The sequence below is a fragment of the Varanus komodoensis genome, unplaced genomic scaffold (assembly GCF_004798865.1).
Source record: "Varanus komodoensis strain SLA01 unplaced genomic scaffold, ASM479886v1 scaffold32, whole genome shotgun sequence".
Lineage (NCBI taxonomy): Eukaryota > Metazoa > Chordata > Lepidosauria > Squamata > Varanidae > Varanus > Varanus komodoensis.
The window spans coordinates 3546875-3568541 of record NW_025335798.1 but is presented as its reverse complement, the minus strand read 5'-3'; the positions used below and the strand labels follow the sequence as shown (position 1 = coordinate 3568541).

Genomic DNA, 21667 nt, shown 5'->3' with positions numbered 1-21667 from the left:
ACCCATTGCTAAAATGCAGCCTCTGAAACTTCTCCAAAATGGAATTTGGCCCCCAGACAGCAAAAAGCCCTGCACCCTTGTTACAAAGAGTGTTGGCATTCTGATTTTCCAGGGAAAACGGAGGTGCACAGTTGAGACTCCTGTGAATGATAGCCACCTCATCTATTGTAACCCCTTTGTTACTGTAGTATCTCAGTGGCAAATTTGATGCGTTCGGGTGCATTTGATATCCACCCTATGCACGCTCGATGGATGTGCATCATCCCATTCCAGTAACTAGTTTGGTTGGTTTGGACTTCTTTGGGCACAAATCAGATGTGGGCTCAAATGTCTCAGGATATTCTGTGAACTGTCTATCAGATTACTATTTTGTTTCTTATTTCTGCATTAGAAATGTGCCATTGGGATTTTGTTTCAGTGCCATCCGGGGATGAGGTATCAGAGCCGTTGATTTTGGCCTTGGTGATTGTTTTGCAGTGTTTGGCAAGTGACTAATGCCTTGCCTTGCATTTGGGCTTCAGCAACTGTTCAGTATTCATGCTTTGCCCCAGAAAATGTTTGGAATGGTGTTTTGTATTCATGTAATGCACCCTGTGTCTCAGTATTTTTTTTTAACACTGAATAGGTGGTTAGCTGAAGCGGCAAACCCTTTTGGTTTGCAGACATTCACATTTTTTTATTTACCATAATAATAATGATGATGATATTATGTCATGTTACCCCTGACAATAGAAAAACAAAGAAACAAAAGCCCCCAACTTTTTAGCGGGGATTGAGGACTAAATGTGGGCAGGGATATTTACCCCACGTGCATTTTAATGCATACCTGCCAGTCGAAAGACGTGGTGTGCTCAATGCAACATGCCAAATGGTGACTGGGTGTACCAAAGCAAACAGTTCTTGAGATTGCAGACACACTGGCATTGGGACAACCTGTCACCCTTGGATCGACTCGTCCAATATCACCACCCTGTCTTTTGACATTTGTCCTGAAAGGCAACTTACACAACACTTTTCAAAGCCAGGCATGGAAACTGACATAATACAGAGCTCTCAAGGCAGGAAGTTGGCATGAATGAACTTTATTCATCCTTATGCAACTAGGATAGCTTGATGCTGTTTGTTCTACCGCCATTACCTTCTTGACTTTGACGATCTTTTTCATGAAAAGCAGAGGTGAGCAACACATGTCCCACGGGGCGCTTCTGCCTCTGCAGTTATTCTTGTGGATCCCACTCACCCCATCCTGCTGAATTGCCACCCAAACTTGGCAGGGCAGCAACAGTAGCAAAGAAAAGTGGTGATTTTGCTCTAGAGCAAGGCATCAAGGGAATGAACAAAATCACAAGTGTTGTTTTTTTTAACTTATGCTGCCACAGTTTGCAGGCAAATTTGGCTGCAGGGGGCAGGAGTGTGGTCCCATGCAGCTTTCTGATACCTGGATGTATGTAGCCCATCTCATTATAAAGACCTTGGCTGCATTCAGAGACAATGCCAAAACATGGTTTGATGTTACATCTGACCCTATACCAGTTTACAGTTCATGGTTTATGAAAGCCCATCAAGCCAAATACCAGACTATGGCTTGGAGCTGGTTTACAGATCTCTGTTTCTGCTGTGATTTTCTTTTCTGTTTGAATTCTGCCAGAATAATTCCGAATTCTGTCTGAATTAGCCCACTTGATCCACCTATAGCATCACTAAGACCGGAGTGAAATTGCATCTCTGAGCTGGTCAAGGATGAAAAGCAAGAAGTAGCCCTAACTCCTAGATTGTTTGGATATCTGGAAGCTTAAAGGATAGCATGGCTTCTTAGCCATGGTTAATGCACACCATGATTGGCTGAGGCATCTGAACCACACCTGTATCTTAGTGCCAGTTTTCAGGCCACAGCTAGGGATGAGCGCAGTCGAGCTCAGCGTGGGTCCTGGCAGCTCCGAGCGCCAGTTTGCACTGTGTGCACGCAGGGGGGGGGGGCGGCATTTTCAAATGCAGCATGGATGGGAAGGGGGAGCAGAACCCTCCTACGCCCTTTCACATTATATCACTTGGTAAAAAGTACTTTTGCCTCCTGGCAAGAATTAGTTCTTGTAATGCAGCCCGGTTGCAACTGAAACTGTGAAACTGAACAAACCTTGGTGTCAGGAGCAGGGAGAGGAGTGTGGAAGTGGGCAAGGTTGTGCCTCTTCCTTCTGCCTGCCTGTCTGTGTCGCCTTTTACTTAAGCACTTGCTGGGGCACCTTAGCTAACCAGAGATTTCATGGAGGACAGTGAGGGGGCTGCTGGAGGAGGGATGGAGTGCTCTGTCCCTCTTCTGCTCCCAGCACTGCAACCAGCTGGGCTGCTAGCCGAGGCAAGCTGCTGCTTCCATCCTCAGCACAGGAATGACGCTCCCCATTCCTCTCCTGCCATCCCACAGCAAGCTACTGAAAATATATGCAGGCTAGTACCATTTGTGAGCTCATTTACAGGGATGCTTAATCATGTACACCCAGAGAACAGGCCATTTCTGCACGAAGTTTGGCCCACATGGAGATCATAAACCTGTGACTGAGGGGTACTTTTGCAGATTGGAGCTGACATCGCCAGATGCTCATCTGTACGAAAAACAACGGTGCACAGAAAACTAGATTAGAACTCTACCTTGGTATCTACCTTTATGATAGGATCTCAATCCACACCTTTATTTGTTTATTTATTTATTATATTTCTATCCTGCCTTTTTCCCTTCCAGAGAACTCAAGGTAGCTTACATATTCTCTGCTTCCACTCAGTCCTATCCTCACAACATCAAACTTGTGAGGTAGGCTGGACTGAGAGTCTGTGGCTGGCCCAAGTTGAGTCCATGGTTAAGTAGAGAAACAGGCAGCCAAGAGGGACTTCTGCAGAGAGAGTCTTCTGCAGTCTGAAGTTGTATGCTACTCCCACCTGTCTTAGCCTCCGCTTTGGTGAGACACTGCTTTTGTTTGACTGAGCTCGCTCTGGTAGAATAGCTACTAGAGCAGGCCTTCACTATAAAGATGTGTAGAAGAACCTCTGCTGAATAGTGGATCCAGTTGTATATAACTAGGAATTTATGAGAATTTTGTTTGGGTTCACAAATCCTTTGAACCTTGCTCTGCGGCCAGTCCTGAATGTGAACAAGAGCATATGTTTTGGAGTTGGGCAGGGAGAGTTTGCACATTCTTGAACTGGACCTCACCTTCCAAAAAAAACCCCTGGTATTTGGAAAAAGTTGCATGTTAAAATGCATATTTTCCAAACTATTCCTATTTACACACTTTAGTTAATGCACACTTTCCCAGTTAAATGAAAGGGAAACAGATTAGAAATGAAAATGAGAACAAGATGAACCAAGCTAAGAAGAAAAGTTTAGAGAACACAAGCATTCCTGTTTTCCCCATTCCTACTGAAATTCCTTTGTTTCATTGTGATTACATACCCAGGTTCAGTCACCCCACTGATCTAAGACACCCTCCTGTTGTGCTTGTCCATGGGGATAAGGTCCCATTGCAGCCACTGTCTTGTGATCAGTGTTGTCAGTCAGAGGTGAAGTTCAAAGAGATAAGTGCAAAATCTGGCATACACAATTAACTCTGACACAATTACCACAGGATGTGGTGACAGCCATTAACCTAGATGGTTTGCTTTAAAGATTAGAGGAATTCATGGAGAATGGTTCTCTCCACAGCTATTTACCATGAGAACTAGGTGAAACCTCAGCGTTGAAGGCACTGTATCGGGAGTCAGGGGAAAGCCCAGTTTGGGAACTTCCAAAGTTTATTTCCTTGGCTGCTGTGAGAGGAACCTTCGACCTTCTCTAGCAGGGAGGTTCTGATGCTTCGTGCTGTTAGGTGAAACCCCAAAGTTGCCTTCAGAATGGGGTTGGCTGCTGAAAGTAGGGGTGGAATGGTACAGCAGGAAGAGAATGGAGAGAGAAAGATGAGGGGCAGGGAAAACCCCAGAAACAGTCAGAAACAGACCATTTCCTCCCAAATTTTTCAAAAGCCCCTGGAAATAATTTGGGGGAAGATGTGGTTCCCCCCTCCCTCATATTTTTGCTATCCTCGCATATCCATTTTTTCTGTTCACATTTCTTAGGAGAGGAAGGCTGCAGTCCTTCTTTTACTTGGGAATAACTCATTGAACTCAATGAGCTGGCATATCAAGGACTGCACTGTAAAATAGTGCAGCTTAGAGTGGGATAGCCAGGAAAGGGCTGGATAAAAGTGTTTCCATTTACCCAAAGTTAGTTCCCACAGCCTATTTTTGCGTCCTCCCCATCCCTTCTTGAACTAGTGATGTTTCTCTCCAGCTGCTGCCTGTGCAAACAAAATCTAGCTGCCCCCTCAAACCAGGGCTAGCAGAGTAGTGGGAAATGAGCCTAGCATAATAGCAGGCAGGCATAGCAGATATCAGTGGAGCTGGGCTTTGCACAGGGCTTGTTTGTGGCTTTAGACCAGAAGCGCTGAGGGTGATGGAGCTGCCAGCTCCTTGTCCCACTTCGCCTTCCGCTTGCTGGCTTCTCCTGTTGCTCATTCACAGCCCCTCCTTCCTTGGCATCTGTGACCCAGAGCAGCCAGAATCACATTATCTGGGGCCGGATTAGGGAACAGAGGAGCTGCTCACAGCAAACGGATTACATGAGAAAGTGAAGTTAATCCAGAGCCCTGGAGGTGGTGCATGGTTTCTCTTTTTCTTTTTAAGCCTCCAGTTCTCCTGGTGCTTGGAGCATACCTGTGACAAAAGAAAGAGGGGGTGGTGCCTGTGCTATATTTTTCACCTGTCTCAAAACAGGTTGTGGGAGTGGGGTAACTATAATAGACAAATGCCAGGCTTGTATTGTTCTGAGAAAGATCAGGTCGTGAGAAATTATGAACTAATATTTTGAAACTGGAAGACACATTTTGCTAACTACGGTGGGAACCATTTGTTTGTTCATTTATTTAAACAACTTATATGCCGCCCCACCGCATGAGCCTCGGGGCAGCTTACAATCATAAAATCCCACATAAAATACAAAATAATCATCATCATCAAATAATTAAAATACATAAAATAAAATAGTGGACACAGCCTGGTCAATTTAAAATCAACAAATAAACCATTAACAGTTAAAATAGCATTTAAATAAAAAGGTCTTGGCCTGGCGCTGAAAAACAAATAAGAACGGCACCAGGCGGACCTCTCTGGGGAGCGCATTCCATAGGTGGGGCGCCACCGCAGAGAAAGCCCTCCTTCGAGCACTCACCCTCCTAATATCCTTTATGGAGGGTTCCCAGAGAAGGGCCTCTGCCCTTAGGGATCTTAGGGGGCAGGAGGGCATATATTAACTTTGTTTCCCTCCTGCCTCCAAGCTCACCCACAAGATCCTCCATTGTCCTGTTTGTGTCTCCATCACACCCCATTACACCCACTTACCCTTCTGGCTCCCTTCCACCAGCAATGGCATTGGGTCACTTGACACTGTATCTTGGTCCTCCTCCCAGCTACACCTGCAGGCACACACAAAGGCCTACTGGGCTGGGAATTTCCCCTTTCTCCCCACTCCCCCCAAACTGACCTTTTTATCCAGGGCACAACCCACCCCATTCCTGTCTTGATAGCTTTCTCTTCACCTCTGTCTAGCCAGAGTAGTTGAACTATCATGTTAGGATGTCCTGGTCCCACCTTGCTCCCACTTGGAGAGTGGCTCTATCAATTTCTATCAGCCATGATAACTTTGTGGAGCACCCAGAGTTAAGTACTTGGCTGGCAGTGCTGTGGCATGCTTTCGTGGGGGGCTCATTTCAACATCTATCAAGTGGATGATGAAGTGCTTCTGTCTGTCTGACTATGGTACACATATAATCTCCTATATATTTGTAATTTTGTGCTTAATGCACAATGTTAAAGAAATAGCCTGATTAAAAACAATAGGTTGTGCATACATGCTGAAATCAGTCTGGAGTTACATCTATAATGTTAGGTAGAAATGGATTATATAAAGCAATATTGTAGGGATCTTACGACTCAAGTCCCCGGGCCATCTCCTTTCCTTGGTGTTGGCCATTGCTTCTCACCATGTATGTGCCCCACTTTCTCAAAGGTGGGAATGTGTCTTAAGGCTTAACTACTGGCAATGCTAAGTTAAAACAGGCGGGTGTTTGGGCCCTTCCCCTTTGCCTCTGGCCCCACCCACTGGAATACGTCCCCCAGGAGTGTCTCCTAAGTTGACTTTGGCCCTCAGGCTAAAAGAGATTGAACACCACAAGTGTATTATGTGTCAACTTATGCATTGTGGCTATGATTTCCCCCTTGCCATTCTTTTCAGCAGAAACGTGGTGCTTTGGACTGTGTGCCTCATGGCAGGAGCCACAGCCAAGAGGGTTCGATGTCACATGGCCCTTCTCATGCATGTGTGGGAGACCCATTTGTTTCAGGCATCAGTCTGTTTGGATGAGTACGTGTAATATGCTGCAGGCACGCACCTTTAAAATCATGCCTGGGTGAAGACAAAGGAAAAACAGGCTACCTTGAGCCAAGCAGCTTTCATGTCAGGTGCTGCCTGTTGAGAGGCTGAGGCAGGAGGGTGGCTTGTTACATCCCTTGCCTCTACTGTATTTGGAAAGGGGCACATCCAGACCGTGGAAAGGGCCAAGGGAAGGAGCACGTGTGGCCCTTGCAGAGGAGAGCCAAGGAAATGCATGGGAGTAACAGTGCCTTGCTTCACTTGCCTGGGAGGAGGGGCTCCAAGAAAACCTCTTTGCAACTGACGTGCTGCTGGTGCTAGTGTGGAAACAGAATTTGTAGGAGAGCTCTTCATTTCCACTCGACTCTGTTCTCTGTGCTTTCCCCCCACCCTTCCGCAGGTGCTCAAAACACATCACCTTCCAAGAAGCCCAGGAACCGCAGCATCTTCCAGTCCCTCTTTTGCTGCCTGTGCCATGACAACTCAGAGCCTATCCCAGTCAACAACAATGCCCCACTGCTGGTGGAGGAAAACGGTTCGGTGACCAAGGTAAGCCCTGCTGGCTGGCTGGCTGGCTGGCTGGCTGGCTGGCTGGCTGGCTGGCTGGCTGCCTGCCTGCCTGCCTGCCTGCCTGCCTGCCTGCCTGCCTGCCTGCCTGCCTGGGACCCAGCTGAAGGAGCTGAGAGGAGGCTGGGTCGCTGGTAAGGATGGGAACCCTCAATTTAACAGAAGGGTTTCTCCCCATCCAATTGTTTGTGTGGCACTTTCTATTCCAGGCCACATTCCTGAGCCCCTTGATGGGATGCGAATCTTGTCAGTGCCAAAATTGTTCACACCAGGCTGCCGAGTAGAGAATGCTTACAAGCCTTAATGGGCTCAGTCATGTGGCATGAAGCCCTGTGTGCCTCACAAGAAGCCGGAGAGACTTGGAGTACATATTCCAGTTCATTGAATATGTATTAGTTACCCCTTCGCAGCCCATGAATTGCCCTCTTGTGTTTGTAGCGTGGGCGCTCGCATTCCTCACTGATGGGATTTCCTCCATGCAACCCAGGCACCCGGGAGAGGTGGTTAAAATTCCCCTATGCAGCAGGAGATGAGGCAGGCACAGTCCAGCCAGCCCACTTCCACCCACCTGCTGGCCCTGTAATGTGTCCCCTTCCCTCACCTGCTGTGTCCAGAAGAACCTCAGGTGTGCCACAGGTAAGGAAGCAGGCAGTGGACAGGACGGGGGAGGAAACAGACCAGAAGAGCTGTGACTGCCTTGTCTCTTGCTGCAAAGGGAGAAGAAAAGCCTGTCTCCAGTGTCCAGGTGACAATTCTTAGCATAAAATACCTGTGTTCCTTCATGCATTTGAAGGTACACTGTGGGACAGGGTGAGCATCCTAAGCTGTATTTCTGTTAAGGTGTACAAAACAGGAAAGGGTGATTAAATCTGAGGCCAATGGTTTCTAAACCATTTTTTTTTACTTACTCCCCCCCCCCCCCGCAGACCCCCAACTCATCAAGCCAACATGCAGATCCTTGTTTGGGCCCTTCCCTGGTCCTGGCATTCTCCAGGGTTTATATCTTGATCCCTACAGATTCTGAAATATGTGTTTATTTATTCATTCTTTAATTCAATTTTTATGCCACCCTCTTAGCCATAAGTCTCACTGGGCAGCTTGCAACATAATCAACAAATCGACAATTGTTGCAAAAACCATCAAAACAGTAAGAACAATAATACAACAACCAACAATAGAGCAGTCATTAAACAACAATTAATAAGTAGCCGTCCTTTTTCATCCCTTTGTAAAATGAAAGACTCAAGTGAAGTGCAAATACCAGAGGCTGCTGCTGAGGTTGGGACGCTGGTCAGGTCAAGGAGCTCAGTAGCGTCTTTAATCCCACTGGGCCGATGAGCTGCCGGTTTCTTTCCAACCAGAAGAGAAAGTCGGGTGGATTTTCGAGCTGCCTGATCCTCACCACTAGTGCCATCTAGTGCCCAGTCATGCAACTGCAAATGCCTGGCTTTGTTTTTTGTTTGCCTCTTCCACCTCAGCCCATGTTAGAGTGTGATCCACCCCACCCAGCTGCTCCCCTTCCCCCAAAGCAGAACTTGCAGCTGCAGGTTCATAGGATGGGGCCTGTGGAATGGGAAAAGATCCTCCAACCCCTCGTCCCTCCAGGGTGGTGCAACCTTGCTTCCTAGTTGCTGTTCCCTCGAGCGCTCGTGACCAAAGCTTCGATGCTAGGCACAGCCTCTCTTAATGCTGATTTGGGACTTTGGAGGCAGCAAAGACTGAAAAAGGAGCACACATCCACTTCATCTGTACATGCTGGCAAGAGCCAGTGGCCAGGAAGCCATGCATGTTGACAGCAGAAGTGTCCCCATGTTTTCAAAAACACACACCACAACCTGATGCTAGTTGCATCACAGGCTTGATTCTGCACCTGCTTTTCCTCTCACAACCTGCCTCTGTCCTGCAGTCCCTTTCAATGCTTCATCTTGTGTGTGTGTGTGTTTCCCTGCAGGCGACTGTCAAGTGCTTGCTTCCAGAAATCAAGCCTCAGGATGCCAATAAAATCTGTGTGGTCATCGACCTGGATGAGACGTTGGTACATAGTTCCTTTAAGGTCAGTCCTTTCCCAAACAAAAGCATGCACACGCAGCTCATCTGTGTACACACGTGTGCTTACATGCACACAGAGCTTGCACTCTCTGGCTCACGTGAGCTCTGGACCTTTGTTGATTCTCATGTCAGGCAGTCCGTTGGTATGAGAATTGGGAAATGTCCGGAGTTCACCAGAGGCAGGTAGAGGGAAGTGAGTGTGTGTGTGTGTGTGTGTGTGTGTGTGTGAAAGAGAGAGAGAGAGAGAGAGAGAGAGAGAGAGAGAGAGAGAGAGAGAATGGACAGACAGATAAATGGGTTGATCCAGATTTAGTCATACTTGGAGTAGACCCATTGCAGTCAATGGGACTGCAGTTTGTCATGACTCACTTACCCCATTGATTTAAATGGCTCTGCTCTAAGCATGATGCAATCTGGATTCAACTCATATTAATACATTGGTACAAAATGTATTTCTAAGAGAATGTATCTGCTACTGCCTTTTCACTATTTCAACCTTCTGCAAGCTAGATCCCTCCAGATTTTGTTAGAATACAGCCCCCATCATCCCTAATTCTTGGCCATGCTGTCTGAGGTTGCTGGGAAGTGGCCTTTAAGAACTCCAAAGGGGTTGCCAGGTCGCTGCCTCTACAACCATGTGCTGCTCCATAGAGGCTGTTCTGCCCTGGGTTCTGCTTTCTACTGCTTCACCTCGCTCCTCTTCTTCCTCTAAACTCTTGCTGTTGCAAGCAAGACTTTTGGCCTGAGAAGGGAGACTGTGGATGGATCAGGAAGTGCAGGAGAGAGGGGCTCACACGGGAGAGGCCAGCTTAGTTGCTGGAGAAATGAAGGCCCATCTTCCTCTCATCTAAAATTTTTCCACCCACTCATCTTAAGAGCCTGATAGGATTTGGGCAACTGACGGGTGACACAGAGCAATCAAAACGCACATGCATACATAGAGCCCAATGGAGTCGGCTGTGGGTGTTGCCAGACGTTCGGGTCTTGTCAGGCAATTGGGGCTGGGGGCATTTTCAGGCTACCCTATTGCTGGGCTAACCTTGGCATGCAGTTTGTTGGAAACTAAGCAGCAACTATCCTGCTTCTGTGACTACTGAGTATCTCGCAGAATGCAATTGTGTAATATCTGAGAGAAATTCCTATTTTAGTCCTTTCCTTTCTCAGGTAGAATTGTTTGTTGCCCAGAAAACTCAGGTTAAGGAGTTGATGCAGAAATGTAATGTCTTAATCAGAGTGGAAATCCAGAACCTTCCACTCCCAGCTCCACCCCGTTAATGACTAACCCTCATGCACCTTTCAAATTTGGGAATGGTGTTTAGAGACATAGACCACATCACCCCCTAACTAATCCACTCTTTGGTCCCTCCTGGGCTGGAGCTGGCTATAGAATTTGCCATTCCATAGGAAGACCATGCAGCTCCCTTAGCCTGCCTGAATTGCATAACATTTTAAGTAATTGTTTATTTCAGCCATCTATTTCCATGATCTAAGCAGGTTGTGCAACTTTCTTTTCCTTAATCATGTGTTGCAAAACTGGGGAATTTTTGTTTAGCTTTGCTTTTTGCCTTCACCCTTCCTCCTACGCTACACTAGTCGTCCTGCCATTTTCCTAGCAAAATAAGCTCTGCTTCTGCTCTGCACAGAAATGGCTATACAGAGTTTGCAGTCCATCTAAGCTGCTGCAGTTGCCCAGTTGCCATTGGTCCTTTTAGAGCAGCAGGGCAAGGCGCAATGCACAACTCTATGAGAGCTGATCGAGGCTCAGTTCAAACGGCCAAAGGTGTGTGCACTGCTTCTAGTTATCACAAAGAAGGCAAAAGCAGTTAAGAGAGTGCAAAATGCAGGAGGAAGGTGGTTTACCTGTGAATGGGGCAGAACTGTGAAGTTGACCTTGTTCCAGAATAGAAATGGAAATGTTTGGGGGAAACCAGGAAGAAACCTGGAAATGAACAGAAACCTTGTGGGGGGAGCTTATTCCCCCCCCCCCCAAATCCTGGGGAGAAAACATCAGAAAAAATAAATTCCTACATTTTTCCAGTTCCCACCCACCGCAATCTTTTAGGCTTTCACCAGACGTATGCATCCCTATTTCAGAAAAGTGGTGCCAAAGTAACCTGATGTGGTAGGATGTAGCATCCTGATTCTCAGTGTCCTTTCCCTTTTTCCAGCCGGTGAACAATGCAGACTTCATTATCCCAGTGGAGATTGATGGGGTCATGCACCAGGTATGGATGAGCCTTTTTTCATGGGGAGGGCAGGGTGTCACGGGGAACAGACTGTGGCCCAACTTGTGTGGCATTAACAGTGCTGTCCTGGAAGGGCAACCAGACTTCACAACTGAGCTTGAATGGCCAAAGTAGCCCCTGAAAGGAGCACTTTGGGGAATGGGAGGAACAACTCCACCCATCTGAGCCAGGGGTTGACTGTGCTGGAAGGTAGACCTGAACTCCCTCCCTGCTTCCTCTCTCCGGAACTCGTCGCACTTGTGTCGGCTGTGGCTGGGTTCAAGTAATCCAGGATAGGCTGTGGGTACCACAGTCAGCCTGTTCTCGATTACTTGGCCTTGGAGGCAGCCAGCAGCATCCACCAGGACTGCTAGGAAAGCGAGCATCCGCCAGCCACGGAAGGGCCGCAACTTCTCCTGTTTGTCTCCCCTTGGTCTGCCTAGCCCAGTATTGTCAACACGGGTGGATCGTGGTTCTCTGGGGTTTTGGGCAGGGGTTCCTCCAGGCCTGCTTGGTGATACTAGAGACAAAGCCTGCAGCCTTCTGCATGCGCAGCAGGTGCTCTGCCACAGAGCTGTGACCTCTCCCAAAAAACCCCTTGCCCCAGTCCTATGCTCTGAGGACACTTTGTCCATGTGCTGAGTGGACCTGGGATGTTATAGAAAGAGACATGTCTCCAAGGTACCTCTTGCGATTGCATGAGATGCTAGCTGGACTCCAAAGGCCAGCAAAGGCGTCTCAGTCCAGCCCAACCCAGGCTGCTGCCACTAATCCTAAACTATCCCTTACAGACATTGCTCTGGCCTGTAATAGTTCTTGGTCCCCCCAGTCCCTTTTGCTGGCTTTCTCCAGACACCACAGAAAACTACTATTAAAATTCATGGTGAATCCTCCTTTGCAGACCTGTGTTCTTCCTGCTGTGGCTGTGGCGAGCTTCTGATTTTTATCATGCTTACAGCCAGGATAATGACAACCTGGTTGACAATGACAACCTACCTGTCTGCAGTGGTGCAGCTAGTGCTAGACCCCAGAGCCAAAGATGAGGCTCTCGTGTGACCACCCAGAGAACAGAAGGCAACACCATCCATATCTGTGGCCCACCAGGGCTGATGTTGCAGCATCGTTCCTTCCTTCCTAGTTTTCATAACTCTTCATAGTTGGGCAGGTTGACTGGGCATGTGTGCAGTTACAGGAACTCATGGTATTATTTTTGCTTTGAAAAATATCTTCTCAATTATCTACAACAAAATGGTGCTTATTCCCAAGTGACTCTCTTTAGAATCAAGGCAGTAGAAGCAAACGCTGTTAGATTCCTGCAGCCAGAATGGAATTAGGATTTAAGTGAACCAAAAATGTAAAACGGCACGTTGTCTTTGCAAAAAAATAAATCAGTCAAACAAACAAGATTGGCAAGCAGGTTGGCCAGTTGGGCAGAGGTGCTGCAGCATGTAAGTAATGTAGAAGCACCCATAAAGCAGGGGGTGGTAGCTGCAGAGTGGGCTGTGGGGAGGAGAAGAACTGAAGCAATACACACATCCATCTAAAGCGACACACATATAAGAACATTAAATCTAGGGCCAATAATTACCCAGCTGCACTACCTTCTTTCCAGATCCATTTTAGATGAGAATGCCTTGATATTTTTATTTAAAAACAGAGTAACACACATTACATCAGAAGTAAAGGGATTGCTGTAAGGCAGAAGCTGCCTCTCCTAAGTGCTCGGAAGGCATGGGGGTAGATCACAGGTCCTTCAGTTGGTTATTATATCAAGCTATCTGTCCTTCATTGGTTTTGATCTGCATGTACACATATATTTCTCCCCCTTATGCCCCCCCACATAAACAACACATTCCTTTCTTCCCTTCCACCCTGCCCAAAACCTTCTAATTCTGTGCAAATTTCCACCAAGTGTGCCACTGGAATAAATTCTGGAAAATACATAGATGATTTGCACTTTGATAAGAACCAGAATTTGACTTTTTGTTGTGTTTTAGTTTCTTGTACTGCACTGTGTACAGAAGGTCCCTGCTTCGGTGCCTGGTGGAGGCTGGAAGGATCAGATAACAAGCAAAGGATGAGAGCTGCTCCCTGGCAGAGCAGGGGGAGAGTCATGGGCTGCAAGTTCCCCACCTCTGGGCTAGAGGGACTTACAGTCGGCTCTGATACAGCCTGCCTTCCTTTCTCCCTATGTTTGTCAGGCCCGTTGTTCTGCCACCCAGCTTTTCTTATCCGTTTTGGAGAGGGACTTTTCTCTTACGCCTCTCAAACCTGCTTAAAAGAGTAACTGTACAATTTGGTACTGTGGGGTCAAGTTTTTTGTGGCCAAAAAGGTTGGAGATGGGCTAGTGAGCAGCTCCGTGTGCCCTACAATTCCACCCTGTGCTCTTCTATCCACTCCCCCAGGTGTATGTACTGAAGCGACCTCACGTGGATGAGTTTCTAAGGCGGATGGGTGAGCTCTTTGAGTGTGTGCTCTTCACTGCTAGTCTGGCAAAGGTGAGATTCTCCTCCACCCCTCCTCCTCCTCCCACTTCATCCTGTCAGGCAGAGGCTCTTCTCCGAATGAAGGAAATTAGGAGGGTAGCTACTCGGAGAAGTGCCTTTTCAGCAGTGGCGCCTCAACTGTGGACCATGCTCCCCAGGGAGGTTTGCCTGGTGCCGTTGCTCTTTTCTTTTCAGAATCAGGCAAAGACCTTTGGTATTTTCCCAGTATTTTAACAGTTAATTGGCTTTATCCTTGTTTTTATCATCATTGAACGGATGGATCGTGTTGTGTGTTGTATTTGGTTGCTTTGCTTTTTGCTTTTTTGATTTTTGCAAGCCATCCAGAGACTTTTAGTATTGGGACAGCATATAAAAACTTTAAATAAATAAATACATCAATAATCCCCTCCCTGACCAGGACAGTGAGCTCCACTTGGGGAGAGCCGGGGCATCCCACGAAGCACACTGGCGGGAGATTCAGGCTGATAAAAGCAAGGACTTCTTCACACCGTGCCTGTTTAAAGCACGGAATTCATTACCACCATTTGGAAGTCTTTAAAAGGAGATTAGGCAAATTCATTGAGGTTAAGGCTATCCATGGCTACTAGTCCTGTCGGCTACATGCTGCCCCTAGCATCAGAGCCAGTATGGCTGCCAGTTGCGGGGCAACATAGACCGGCGAGCTGTTGGGCTTACTGGGGGCCGGCCACTGTGTAACAGAAGGCTGGACTAGGTGGAACCCTGGTCTGATCCCGCAGAGCCTTCCTTTGGCCTTACGAAACCGAGCACAGGGAACAACACGGAGGACATGTTGGAGCCGGGGGGGACTTGAGAGTGCTGGAGCCCGGGGCATGGGCACACCAGTGCATTCACCTAATGAGCCTTCTGCTCCACTGTGAGCTCTGGTGAGACCCAGAAATCTCGCCTCCCAGTGTCCCTCTCTTCCCTACTGTACGTGGTAGGAGAAAGTGTTAACTTGCTGATAGCGAGCAGAGCCGAATGTTGCCATCAGGAAGAGACATCCTGCTGAGTTTGTGGATTGCTCATCATAAAGCACTTGGGAAAAGGCTAGGCCTGTCTCTGCTGTTTTACTAAAAGAAGGCCCCCTGCTTACTTGCACAGAGGAAGAGCTTCCAGCCCACCTCAAACTCAGAGCAAGGCCTCCCGCCTGGGGAAGGGAAATGGCCCAGGATTCCTGGGCAGAGGCACATTTACCTGCTCAGACAAGAGAAACTAGTGGAATTCCGCATGCAGGGAGGAAGGGAGATCAGAACAGTCTCAAGAGGCCCTTTGTACTAGCCGCCTCCTTCCCATTCACTCCATCCTCTTTCTCCCCGCACCCCAAGTATGCAGATCCCGTGGCTGACCTGCTGGATAAGTGGGGCGCCTTCCGCACCCGCCTCTTCCGCGAGTCATGCGTCTTCCACCGTGGGAACTACGTCAAGGACCTCAGTCGCCTGGGCCGCGACCTGACGCGCATCATCATTGTGGACAACTCTCCTGCGTCTTATGTCTTCCACCCTGACAATGCTGTAGGTGGGAGCTGGACAACTGGCACCTCTGTGGGATGGAGAGTGTCAGGAAGGGGCGGGGGAGTGAGGGGGTGATGGTTTTGGTTTGGGAGGCTCACTTTTTCCACTTTACTCTGCCAAGCTCGCTCTGGTGGTGAAAAGTGATGGTGGCGAACAGGACAAGTAGAGAGAGTTTTCCATTGGCACAGGCAGAGAAGGGAGCCCAACCTGGAGGGGGCAGCCAGGGTGGGGGCTGTGCTAGGGAAGAACCCTCTAAGTCACCTCACCCTGAGCATCTTGGAAGATGTAGCTACCTGCCCCCTTCCTGCTGCCTACCTGTAGCAAACACTGCAGCTGGTATATGATCCCAAGTCAGGAGGCAAGTATCTCGACAAGGACAACAGGCTAAGTAAGATTAAGATTCCTCCTACCCATTTGTATGTTTTTGGGACAGATCCATGTCTGAATCCACCATTCTAGTATAGTGTCAGTGGAACACTGTTCCCAGCCTCCAGATGCTGCCATTCCCACTCCAGCACGGCTCATGGTCTGTGAGGATGGGAGTTGTAGTCTGCCAACATCTGGAGGGCCACAGGTTTAAAGAGAGAGCTTTCACTTGGTGCTGATATGCAGAAACTCCCTAGACCAGCAAGTACATCCACCTCTGCGACGGAGTGCCTCTTTGTATCAAAGGGGGCCGTAAACCCCTTAATCTCCTGAAACAAGCGAATCGGTGGCCATGTAGGCAGAGAGAACCAGTGCGGCATAGTGGTCAGACTCTTTGGCCTGGGACTCGTTCTAGTGCCCAAGAAGGCCATGAAGCCCGCTGGGTGACTTTGAGCCAGTCGCGAACTCTCGGTGTAACTTATCCCACAGGGCTGTAGTAAGTATCAGATGGAAAAGAGGAGGACCTGCAAGGGAAAACGATGGCAACAAGTCCACCCTTGCCGCTCTGCCACCTCTTACTAGGAATTGCTCAGGCTGATGTCAGTGGTGAAGTGCTTCCCTAAATGCTCCCTCCCTCCCTCCCTCTCGCCCCCGCCAGGTGCCTGTGGCTTCGTGGTTTGACAACATGGCTGACACGGAGCTTCTTGACCTCTTGCCCTTCTTTGAAAGACTCAGCAAAGTGGACGACGTCTATACAGTGCTAAAGCAGCACCGGACTAGCAGCTAGTGACCGCAGGGGCTTTGGGCAGGGGAAGGAGGGGTGTATGCCCACCTCGGCCGCGTCCTCCTGTCGAGCAGGACGGCCTGCTGCTCCCCTCAGCCTAGCCCCTGGCAGCCTCACCGAGCAGTGCAGAGCACAGAACGTCCTGCACGGGGCAGCAGAGAGCACTTGTTCCCATGGGGCGCCAGGACAGAACCTGGTGCCTGGACGTGACCTTGAACCCTACAGGGGAAATCTCCGCGACGTGTTTAAATGGTTTGTTCCCCTTGCTTCACGGGCTGTGGAGATGGGGCCTCAGCCTTTCTGCCCCCCCGCCCCCTCACACTGTGGGACCAAAACAGTGGTCCTTTCCACTCTAACCAAGGGGGAAACCAGAACCCTGCCTTATTCCCTCATCACCAGGTTGGGCTGCCCCACAAGGACCAGTCCCAGGTGCCCAGTTCATCTTGTCACTGCCCTGTGTTCGCTCCCAGCTTCTTCACCAACGCTGCCCTAGATTTCCTGGGTAGGGATCAGGAGTGGTGCTGCCGCCCCTCCTGTATCACCGGCCGACTGGGAGAATCCGAGCAGAACGTAGCAAAGAGAAACTGGAGAAAGAGGCCTAAAAGGCCTAATGGTCAGAACTCAAGTGGGGATGGGGTGGGTGGGGAGAATTGGCGTTGAAAGTATCTGGAATGATACCAAAAGGGGACAAAACTTTTAGAAGGACGTAGCTGCATCTGTAAAAGGAATTGAGTGGTCTGCTCCTGACATTTGAGGGCTGCGGCTTTCCTAAATTGGAGAGCTTCCTTGGAAGTTATCTCTCTTGGGATAGATCCTGGGTTGGATATATTTCTCGTTCTTCGTTGAAATTTTCCCCTTCGTGGGGAAAATTGTCTCACAACTTCTCCTAATTTGGAAAGGAGACAGACAGGGAATCCCTGGTTTTACTCAGTTATCTGTCTGAATGGGTGGCAAGACAAAAGGGTGGCAGGAGATGTTTCACCTCAGGAAGGAGAGGATGTTCCTCCTCACCGAGATTTGAGATAAACACGAGCTCTGCTAGTCCTACCCAGTGGGGCCCTGAGCAGCGAGGTCATCGTCGGTAGGACAGTCACACATCCCCCCCACAACTCGATTCCGGCCCTTCTCCTAACTGGAGGCACAGACCCAAACTGGTGTCAAGATTGGTTGGAGCAGGGACAAACCGTTCCTGATATGACACCCATCTAAGGGTGATACTCAGATGGGGCTTCTCGAGTTCTTGAGCGAGGTTCGCATCAGTCTTGAAGTGGCCAAGAGGAAAGTTCACACAGCTGGTCGATCGGTACTAAAGAGGGACAATATCATCTCTAGAACAGCCACGTTTGTTCCAGTTTTTAAAAGACTGAAGCTGGTGATACGGTCCTGCAGAACCCAAGTATGACACACTCAAATTGCCCTCCCCGTAGCTTCTCTGTGTTCCACAACAGCCCTGAGCTTTGCCTACTCCAGCCTTTGGCTTCTCCATGGCTGGCCCTCCAGCTCTGTCCTAGCTCTGCCCTCCCTGTGAGTGTGGCCAGAAATCTTGTGAAAAGAGGATGGGCAGGGAAAGAAGGGGGAGGCCGGATGCTCTTCCTTTGTCGCCGTGGGTTTTTTCTCTGTTTATGCTGTAGTGCCTTCAGATCCCACCATCTCCTTTCCTGGATTGGATCCAGAGCCTCGGGGCTATAGTTGAAATTCTATATCCTTCCTGGACTTGTGGAAAAAAATGTGCCTTTTAGAAGTGATGGACCTGCAGGGACCAATGGAAGCGAGAAAAGACTGTGAGATAGTGCTGGTGGATGGAGCCTATTTCCACGGCTTTGATAACGACCCAGCTGTGCTCAGTTCCCAAAAGTGCTTTTTGCTCAGGAGACCTTCCATCCCATTAACCATGTTTCTTCCCACCCCAGCATCTTTTGAAAGCTGATTTGACCAGGAGTGAAGCTTGAGCCAGAGTGAAATCATCTTGGTCCTCTGCCCTAACCACTTTCTACAAGATATGGATTTGCCTTGGGTTTTTCTCCAGTGCCATCTTGAATTTGCCTTAAAATATTTGGGGGGGTTCTTTGGGAGGGGGGATTGGATACAAGGAAGCCTTGTGCCTTTTACTCTTGTCCTTGGCTGTCCATACAAGAAAGGACCTGATGTTGCAGGTCTTTAGAGCCTTAGCCCATTTCAGGGTGGAGTTGCTTAGGGATGGGACAGGCCATGGCTCTCAGTGGTGGCTCATTTACTGGCCTGCTAATACCACACAGAGCAAAGGACCACGTGGAACCTTGCTACCAGGGAGTAATTGTGGTGCTCTTTGCTATCCAGTATGTTATTACAATTACATCTTACTAAATTACTGTTGTAATGAATCGAGAATAGTTTATGTACCTCTTTGCTACCATACTGGACCTGACCATGGAAGATCCAGTGAGCACAACACTCTGTCTCTTGTTGGGAATGATGCAGGATGCTTAGAAAACTTTTGAGCATGGGGTTGTGTTCCCTGATGCAGGGGTGGACAACCTGTGGTCCTCCAGAGGTTTTGGCCCATACCTCCTATCAGCTCTAACCAGCGAATCTAATGGTGAGGGATGATGGGAGTTGTGGGCCAAAAAAAAATCTGTGGGCAACAAGCTGTCCACAGCTACTGCTGGATCTATCCTTCAGGAATGTATAATGTCTTGGTTTTTAAAATTCAGCAAAGCTGGTGTTATCCTGCAGTGATGAGAACTGCAGATAACTCATGCAGTGGATGAAAACAATCCTTTTTTAAAAAATCTGAAATATTACTGTGTTTTTAAAGATTTTGTTGTTTGATGGAAAAATAAAAACAGCATTGCCCTAACACCCCCCTGCTGAATCCCTCCCCATTCAAATGTCAAATCTCCCAAATTCAGAGAAGAAAGGCTGAAAGAAAGGAAAGACATTGTTTTTATTTTTGTTTAATTAGTCTCACCTCTTTCCTGCACCCCTGCTGTTTGCACATCTTTGGTATTTATCGCTAACACTACATGGAAACTCCATAAATCCACAGTCACTCCTAAACAAGCTTGAGCAATTTTGCATATTTGCATATGAAATTGGCTGATCTTGAACTAATACATAAATCAAAGCTTAGGTATCCACTGGTCTTTTCAGATCTCCAAATGTCACACAGCTCTCATGAGTTTAAAAGTAACAAAATGCACACTTAATATGTATCTTAATGCAATTTTTGCTTTTAAATTTTCAGATGAATGTAGAAATAAAGCTGAATTAAGGGTAAAAGCATAAAAAAAGGACACAGAACAGAAATATATCCCTGGTCACTCCACAATACCTTTTAATTCCGGCTATTTCAATGAAGAGCCTTGTGACCCCTACAAGATTGACTTAACACATTTACCTTTCTTGTGAGTGGGGAATTAAAGCTGCAATCCTGTGCTGCAGTAAGCTGCACTGAATGCATGATTTCTCTCCTGCCCTCCCCTGATCAAACATCTTTTCAAGACAGCGTAAGCACCAATGTCTATCTACCCAGTCTTCTCCACTGAAGTAGCTAAGTTTTGCTCAGTTTGTACCATGGGAAGTACATCGTACCTGATCCTCCCACTGCCACCATCCTTTATATGGCGCTCTCAAAAGAAACTGTGGGTCCTGTGCCCAGGCGGTTCAGGAGTCCCCCATTCTGGCAGTACTGATTGCTTCCTGGGTGACCTGTGAGCCACTGCTGATCCATCAGCCCCTGCTGGCCAGATTCCCCCCTTTCTGAGGTCCCTCCCAATGGGAGTGGCCGCATGCCATAGCTCCACTCAGGGAGGTTTTATTTTTTTACAGGATGCAGAAGGAATTCTAGCTGGGCACATTCTAGATGCTATAAATATGTATAATGCGTGTGTGTGTGAGGGAAAACAGGGAGGGAGGGAGGGAGGGAGGGGAAGCCATCTGAAGATTTTTATAGTTGTCTTTTTTAACAGTGTTCTTGGGAGAGGGTAATTATTTTTGTGTGGTTGGTGGGTTGTCGTTCTTTCTGGTATAAAAGGAAGTGTGGTGGGAAGTGGTTTTTGCCCATGAGTTGACATCTTTTCTCAGAGAGTTCTCCGTTTCTCCGAATGCTTGCTGCCCCCCCCCCCTTGCCCCCTTCTGCAACACATCCGCTGGAACAGAGGAAGGAAGGTGGTCTTCCCCTCCCCTGCCATGTTCCACACTCTTGGTGTTAATAGCTGCCTCTGCGAAGGGTTAAGCTCCTCCAAGCTCTTGTCTCCATCTCTAATTTGTTTCCCCCATCTGCATAGTAGAAGGAATGCCTAAAGCTGCTACCCCTAGGAAGAAATTTCCCTTATCGCCTTCCTTTCTCATTGCAAACTTTCTCTGCTTCTGTCCTTGCTTCCTTCCACTACCCCCTTTTGTTCCAGGGGGTGGAAGTGGGAGCAGTGGAGACTGCCTTTCTACCCCAGAGTGATACTTGCTGAACAGTTGCAAGCAAGCCTCCAAAAGCATTTTTCCTCCAAGGGCGTTTGTCCCCCTTCTTTTCTCCCTCAAGTTGCCTTATTCCACTTTTTTATTTTTAATGGGAGAGGAGAAATAAAGGATCAATGCCAGCATCCAAACAGGAATTTTCTAATACAGTATTGAGAAATCTCAGCACTTTATTGGGAAAGTAAAAGCTGATGCCCTCTCAGTGCCAATTTGAAAGAACTTGGAAGATTTCCAAACTAGTCAGTGCAACCAAGACTCCTTGCTCAAACTGTCCTCTTGTGTTTTCTGAGGTAGCACTAGAGGGGATCACCAGGTTCTTCCCCTGAAAGCCTCTTTATAAAAGTTACTAGTCCTTAATGCTTCAGTTCCCCCATGCAGCTGTGTACGGAGAAGGAGATACTCCCCAATATTCAGGCTCTCAATATGTACTGTTCACCACAAATTGATCTTTTAACAATGAACAAGAGAGTAAGGAAATCACAGATCAAAAGTGCCTTCTCGTGTGATTCAAACTGTAAAATAATCTTTAAAAAAATACAAACCCATAAGAACAGTCTCTGCCTTTTTCTGTACCATAAAGCACAAGCAGTTGTTGCTGTATTGCTAGTGGGCGATAAGGAATTCAAAGCAAGATAGGTCCTTTGATCAATCCAACTTTTTCAAAACTGCAATTAGACAGGTGATGGAATTAGCAGTTTCGCTCACCCACACAGCCACTGGTTCAACTGCTTCTCCTGTCTGAATATTTGATGTGTTC

General features: G+C 48.0%; 1 protein-coding gene across 1 annotated transcript in view; it reads left to right on the top strand.

Moving 5' to 3' along the window:
* The window catches only part of CTDSP1 (CTD small phosphatase 1), a 38812-nt gene extending 17349 nt beyond the window's left edge, over positions 1-21463 (top strand). The window contains exons 2-7 of the mRNA XM_044438107.1: positions 6852-7000; positions 8970-9071; positions 11236-11292; positions 13699-13791; positions 15126-15311; positions 16336-21463. Coding sequence (XP_044294042.1) covers positions 6852-7000; positions 8970-9071; positions 11236-11292; positions 13699-13791; positions 15126-15311; positions 16336-16464 — 716 coding nt within the window. The 3' untranslated portion in view covers positions 16465-21463. The remainder of the gene's footprint in view (positions 1-6851; positions 7001-8969; positions 9072-11235; positions 11293-13698; positions 13792-15125; positions 15312-16335) is intronic.
* The last annotated feature ends 204 nt before the right edge of the window (positions 21464-21667 follow it).